Genomic DNA, 7393 nt, shown 5'->3' with positions numbered 1-7393 from the left:
TTTTTTTTTTTTTTTTTTTTTTTTTTTTTTTTTGTGGTGCTGGGGATTGAACCCAGGACCTTGTGCATGCGAGGCAAGCACCCTACCTGAGCTATATCCTCAGCCCATCCTTTATAATTCTTAGGGTCACTAAAAATAATCTCATCTTCAGCTTGGCCACCCTAACCCAATATACATTCATCTATGTGTATCCTGTGGACAAGATGATGGATTTCAGGCCCCATATGTCAAATAGATTCAAAGTTAAACATCATGAAAAGCTGGAGAGAGGGCTGGGGATATAGTTCAGTTGGTAGAGTGCTTGCCTTGAATGCACAAGGCCCTGGTTTCAATCCCCAGCACCATACATACACACACAAAAAATCTGGATAGAAGTCTATCATGATCATGCCTTTAAGACTGTTCAATCTTCTTAAGTTGGCACAGAGAAGTAAGATTAATCTGTATCCACAGATGACACGATGCTGGGAAGCACCACTAACTGAAGTCAGAATCAAGATTCCAATCACTAAAAACTTACATCACAAACAAGATGAAATTTAATAGACACGTGTGTAATTCTACGTGTAAAATGAATAAAGTCCTATTCCAGCTTAAGACCCTGAAGCCCTGCTTCCCTCATTTAAGCTTCTGGCCCTAGCACTTCCTATGAAAAAGATTTGGAAGTGTTAAAAAAAAAAAACCTTAGCAAGTAATGGCACTATTAAAGCAACTATTTATTTATTTGTTTGTTTATTTATTTATTTATTCCTTTTTGCAGAGCTAGGCATTGAACCCAGGGCCTTGTGCATGCTAGGCCAGCACTCTACCACTGAGTTACAACCCCAAATCAAAAGCAATTGGTTTTAAAGCTAGCAATTCTAGACTGCTTTAGATGTTTAGTAACCATATTATGGAAATATTCTTAGAACTCTATTTTGAGTGGATTGCACTTAAAAGCACTAGTCTGAGTACTGAACATCCCCTTCAGGACACATGCTAATTTATTAAAAGGGACCATATTAAACTGTCCAGAAAGAAAAACATGGTTAAAAAAACAAAGACACAAACCTGTCTGATTAGCTTGAAGAAAAGTAGTAGTCTTATGGTACAGCAAGAAATGTTCCCACTTATGACTCAGGAAACCTACTTGGGATGCAGGACTCATTGGCAGGTCAACTCTTCTACCCCCAAGATCTCTAGAGTCCCCCTCCTTTCCTCAGGTCTGCTCGGATCACTGGGTCACCTATAGTTCAAGCTCTGCCATTTATTAAGTCCCTTCCCTTCCATTATTTTGGAGCCTCAATTCTTCATTTAGTTTAAAAATGCTATGGTCCTAATATTTTGTAGCAAAAAGAGTAGACTTACGGCACTAGTTTTCAAGAGCTAAAAGTTATAACAGTGCAGAACTTTCTGACTGAAAGTTGGTGTAAGACCAGGCAGGGTTGGCGGACAGTGGAGTTATTGAAGCAGAGGCCGATGACCAATTGTCGGGAGACTGTGAAAGAATTCCTGTGCTGGGTGGGACCCTGGTCCTGTCCAATTCTCAGCTCCTATGATTCATTCTGCTGGCTACTCCTACAGGCTCCCCACCCGCTATTAGCATGCCCTTTGAAGCAGTCCGCTTCTTTCTTCCATCTCTTTCCCAGGAGCAGACCAAGGCACAGGACATTCTGGGAGCAGTGACCCTTCTACTGGAGGGAGTGATGGCAGCACGGGGACAGTTGGGTCCCACCTGCCTCTCAGCTCTCCTGGGACAGCTTTCTGGACAGGTCCGACTCCTCCTTGGTGCCCTGCAGGGCCTCCTTGGAACCCAGGTAAATCCCAAGCTGAGGAATCCAAAGAAATTGTCCTCTGACTCAGTCTCCCTAAACGACCTGGAGGAAGAATGGGGATTCAAGGGATCTGGAGGGTAGAACTGGTCTGCCAAGGAGTGTTCCTTCCTAGTCATAATGCCTGGGTGCAGACACCCTATCTGTCCTACATAGTCAAGGGAGACCTGATATCTTAGGCCTGCTCTCTGACTTCAGGCCCATCCTCTGCCCTCAGCTTCCTCCACAGGGCAGGACCACAGCTCACAAGGATCCCAATGCCATCTTCCTGAGCTTCCAACAACTGCTCCGAGGAAAGGTGCGTTTTCTTCTGGTTGTAGGAGGACCTGCCCTCTGTGTCAGGCGGTCCCTGCCCACCACAGCTGTCCCAAGCAGTACTTCTCTATTCCTCACACTGAACAAGCTCCCAAACAGGACTTCTGGATTGTTGGAGGCGAACTTCAGTGTCTCAGCCAGAACTACTGGCTCTGGACTTCTGAGCAAGCTGCGGGGATTCAGAGCCAAGATTCCTGCTCTGCTGAATCAAACCACCAGGTCCCCAGACCAAATCACTGGATACCTGAACAGGACACACAGACCTTTGAATGGAACTCATGGACTCTTTCCTGGAGCCTCACCGGGGACCCTAGAAGCCCCAGACATTCCATTAGGAACTTTGGGCACAGGTTCCCTGTCACACAACCTCCAGACTGGATCTTCTTCTTCCCCAACCCATCCTCCTACTGATCAGTACACACTCTTCTCCCCTTTACCCACCTTGCCCACCCCCATGGTCCAGTTCCACCCCCTGCCTCCTGACCCTTCTGCCAACCCTACTAACCCTCTTCTAACCAGAGCCCATCCTAACTCTCCAAATCTGTCTCAGGAAGGGTAAGGAATGCTGACACTGACAACATTTGCAGTGTCTCTCATGTGCAGTTCCCTTCCCTGGAGAAGGAAGACAACTGCAGCTATACCAGACATCCTGTTTCCACCTGAAAGCCAATACCCTGGTAAAGGTGAATACACAGGAAAGAAAAAGGGACTGTTTTTTTTCACTGTACATTATAAAACTTCAAAAGTTATTTTTTTAAGCTATCAACAATATTCATCAGAGCAGCTAGTTATCTTTGGTCTATTTTCTGCATAAATTTAAAAATCACTAATTCTCTATATGCTTTTTATTCATATAATAATTCTGCAAAGGCCTGTTCTGGTCTCACCTTTGAACAGCGATAGAGACTATCTTTGTGTGAGAAAACAGAAAGGGTAGTTTCCTTCGCTTCAAGTTTAAGGCCCTCCAGTGCCCCGTTCCCTTTACTGTCATTCTCTGTGGGACTGTTTGGTCCTCTATTCTTAAGAGATTCTTACTTTTGATAAATGAGTAACAGGTGTCTCTCAGAAACACTGTCCCTATAAAATTGACAAAACTAAGGCTGTAAAAGAATAAATGAGAGCACCCAAAAGCTAACTAAAAAGCAAAGGAAAGATGTTCTTCACAGGGGGTACCCCCCACACACACACAACCCCACCTCCCAAGAAAGCTAACACTCACCCCCGCCCCAGGTAAGGCTATGTAGACAGTTCAGTAAAGACAAGACCTGAATGTGACAGCTGAGCAAATAGCTAGCCCTTCAGCAGCTCAGCAGGAGGCTTTGCCAGGCCTGGGCTCTTGCCTCCCTCCTGTGGAGGTCAGGGGGAAGTGCAGGAAGTGGCATGAGCTCCTTAAGCTGGAAGAGCAGGACAAACAAGAACAAGTTGAAGGCTCCCTTCTCAAACCCTACAAGTGCATCTAAAGAGCAGCCCAGTGTGATTACCATAAACCCAACTATGGGATCCCTAAAAAGAAGGTGGGGTTGCAGGGCACAGGTAGCACACACCTGTAATCAAATTACTCAGGAGGCCAAAGCAGGAGGATCACAGTTCAAAGTCAGCCTCAACAATTTAGCAAGAACCTGTCCCTGCTTCCCCCAACACCCCAAAAAAGGGCAGGGGATGTGGCTCAGTGGTAGAATTCTCCTGGTTCAATCTCCTGTACCACAGGGAAAGGTGGGGGGTGGGTAGACTTCAGAGGCTTTGCAAATAAGTCTTGCTGTCTTGGTGCTCAGGAAGGGGAGGTTTACCTTGTGTACAAAGATCAACTTACTACATTCTGAGGTTCCTGTAGGAAAACTAGTAGGAACTTTTCCCTCTCTCCCACCTCAAAGAAAAGGAAAGTCTACCAGGAACTCAGGATTCCAAACACTGTCACAGATACCTGAGAATCCCCAAAGGCATTCCAAAACACTAGGGTGAAAGTCAGGAATCGTATATATGTTCCTTTTTCTTTCTTTTCTTTTTTTTCTTTTCTCCTTTAAAGACAGCGTTTGATTAATTGCTGAGGCTGACCTTGAACTTGAGATCCTCCTCCCTCAACCTCAGGAGTCCCTGGGATTATAGGCATGCAGTACCACACCCATCTTATATTCCCTTTTTTAATGCTCATACAATTCAGTAAAATGTATATTACCACCTACATTTTAAGGATGAGGAAACTAAGGCTCAGAGAAGCCAGGTAAATTACCAATGGTCACAGAGACTGTTAGCAGGAATAGAAACAGCCCTAGTCTGATTGACTCTAAATCCCAGAGTCTCCTCAGTATGGTGCGCTGTCCAATATAATCATTCAGTAGTTCTATTTACTGGGAAAGATTTCCAAGTCCTTATGGAGTAAATACATCAGCTATTAATGAGGTACTTTACCACTGAGCTACATCCCCAGTCCTTTTCTTTTTGAGACAGGGTCTCAATAAGTTGCTGAGGCTGGCCTTGAATTAGTGATATCCTGCCTCAGCTTCCTAAGTCACTGAGAATTATATCCTAGCTACATCCTCAGCTCTTATTAATAAATCTAAGTGGAAAACCTAAGCTCTTGCGGGGGTGACCAGTTTAGATCTCCAAGTATCTTTCTTTCCTGGGCAGAAGAGTTAACATGGAGAAGGAATTAACAAATGCACAAAGCTGGGATGCTGCTTAGTAGTAATGTGTTTGCCTAGCATGGTCAAGGCCCTGAGTTCCATCTCCAGCACAGCAAAAAACAAAAAGTGCACACAGCTCAAATATATTGTCCAAATCTCAGGTGCCATCAGTTCTGCATGAGAAAGAATTAGTTCAACCATACTACAAATTTTCAGGGTGCAGTTAATGAAATGGTTAGTGGAAATTATAATTTACTTAAATATCAAAACAAAGCATGTTAAATTTAATGATCAAAAATATATATAATGGGGCTGGGGATGTGGCTCAAGCGGTAGCGCGCTCGCCTGGCATGCGTGCGGCCCGGGTTCGATCCTTAGCACCACATACAAACAAAGATGTTGTGTCCGCCGAGAACTAAAAAATAAATATTAAAAATTCTCTCTCTCTCTCTCCCTCCCTCCCTCTCTCACTCTATCTTTAAAAAAAAAAAAAAAATATATATATATATATATATATATATAATGGTCAAATGAAACTTTATGGCATTTGAAAAAGCCAGAACCCAGGATAAGATATGCCAAAGGGACCAAAGAATTATGGATTCTCAGCCCACTCATAGGAGAGATAAGGATGGCAAAAATGTAAATATAGCCAGAAAGTTCCAGGCATCTAATATTCGCGTTTGACTTACTCTAGTGCAGGCAAAAAAGAAAGCTCATAGTTTTCTCCAGTGTGAATGAATTTGCACCTATTAAGAATCTATCCTAGCCAGGCACAGTGGTATACACCTATAATCCCAGCAGCTGGGAAGGCTGAGGCAGGCAGATAGCAAGTTCAAAGCCAGCCTCAGCAACTTAGTGAGGCCCTAAGCAACTTAACATAGACCCTGTCTCAAAATAAAATGTAAAAAAAGGCTATTGATGTGGCTCAGTGGTTAAGCACACCCAGGTTCAATCTCCAGTACAAAAAAAAAATAAAAATAAATCTATCCTAGATTGTCTAGCATGTGTGACATCCTGGATTTAATCTCAGCACCATAAAAGGTAACTAATCTAACGTGGAACAGCAGGTGTAGCACTTCATACATGCTTGGCATATATGAAGCCCCTGAAGTCAACCCCCAGAACCAAAAGAAAAGACTTCCAAATCACTCCTTCTGGCTGATTCCATCCCTTCTTCTCTCTGTCTGTCTGTCTCCGTCTCTCTCTCTCTCTCTCACACACACACACACACACACACTTTAAAACCATAATGCTCTTATCCCCGTTTTACTTTACACTAGTTCTCTTTCTTTTGCTACCCCAGGACAGTTTATATCCTATGATTCCCAGTAGTTAGGTTCTCCCTCTCTAACCTAAATCCATCCTTTTCCAACCCTTCAAGAGAATCTGACCCCATGGAAAGGTTCTAAGATTCCATAAAAATACACCCCAACCCCTAAGGCATCTGCTACTTCCTTCCCCATACCACCAATGGTAAAATAACAACAAAAAACACCTTCTCTCCTCACTGCTGAGGTCATTCACTTCAACCCATTTCCCTAAATACTATTTCTAATGCCTCATGTAGAGACCTGAAAATGATGGGAAAGCAAACACCCCAGGCATACCAGCAGGGGACCGGCTCCTATGGCAAAACCAGGATATCAAAAGACAATTGCTTAATACCCAATCTTTCTGAATTATTACCCTGAATTTCCCAGGGGAAAAGAGTCCCATATGCTTTCTCAGGTCCTCTAATGCCTGGTTGTAGAGCCAGTTCACAGGCTGGAGCCCTTGTCATCACCACCATTTCCTTAACTTTTTTCTTCTTCCACTTATAAGTTAGTGAGTGCAGTCAGGCTGCTGTGTTGTCCTGGGCACTGAACTGCCAACCTCTTGGTATTACTGTCCTGTCCATTGCACTGGTCTGTGTAGCAGCTCCCTGTTCAGTGTCACTCATAAGAACCATTACCACTTACCCTCCCTCCTGGGTCACCACTGGAACATGGAGCAGAGAACCAAGTCCACCTGCTTCTATAGCCAAGTCCTCTCTTCCTCCTCTCATTAGTCACACCCCAAATCCATGTCAAAAAGTCTCCACCCAAAGCTTCCATTAAAAAAAAGAACTTTTCCAGGCTATGCAAGTAACTCATTCAAATTAATGTGAACTGACTTCCTGGAGACTGAGTGTTGGAAGGACATGAGCATGGCACCTTGCCAATTCAAAATTCTATGCCAAATGGGTGGTATCTTCCGGGCATGGGATATTACTCTCAGGAGCCAAAGCACAACCCTCCCTCCAGATAGAAAATCACACCAGAGGATATATGCTAGAATAGTCAGTCAGCCAGGAGACGGAGATGACCCTAAACCCAAAAACCAAAAGGCTGAGATTGGGACAGCCCTAGGTTGATACATGGTCATCTGGCTGTGGGACAGAAATATACTACAGACAAATTGGAAAAAACAATTTTAAAGAAAATGGAAATGGGGCTGGGGTTGTGGCCCAACAGTTGAGCACTTGCCTGACATGTGTGAAGCACTGGGTTCAATCCTCAGCACCACTTAAAAATAAATGAACAAAATAAAGGTATTTGTTCATCTACAACTAAAAGAAAAACAATTTTTTTAAAATGAAAATGTGTTAAAGAAGGGGGAGGAGAG

At 43.7% G+C, this 7393-nt stretch overlaps 1 protein-coding gene across 7 annotated transcripts in view; it reads left to right on the top strand.

Moving 5' to 3' along the window:
* The window catches only part of Thpo (thrombopoietin), a 7122-nt gene extending 4166 nt beyond the window's left edge, over positions 1-2956 (top strand). For 4 of the 7 annotated variants that reach the window (XM_048804010.1, XM_015499938.2, XM_048804008.1 and 1 more), the window contains exons 6-7: positions 1629-1796; positions 2029-2956. In XM_048804010.1, the coding sequence (XP_048659967.1) occupies positions 1629-1796; positions 2029-2685 (825 nt within the window). In that variant the 3' untranslated portion in view covers positions 2686-2956. The remainder of the gene's footprint in view (positions 1-1628; positions 1797-2028) is intronic. The other 3 variants (XM_015499942.2, XM_015499944.2, XM_048804011.1) reach the window with 3 other exon arrangements.
* Positions 2957-7393: the final 4437 nt, after the last annotated feature.

This window comes from Marmota marmota, unplaced genomic scaffold (genome assembly GCF_001458135.2).
Source record: "Marmota marmota marmota unplaced genomic scaffold, marMar, whole genome shotgun sequence".
Classification (NCBI taxonomy): Eukaryota; Metazoa; Chordata; class Mammalia; order Rodentia; family Sciuridae; genus Marmota; species Marmota marmota.
This window is presented reverse-complemented; position numbering and strand designations above follow the sequence as displayed.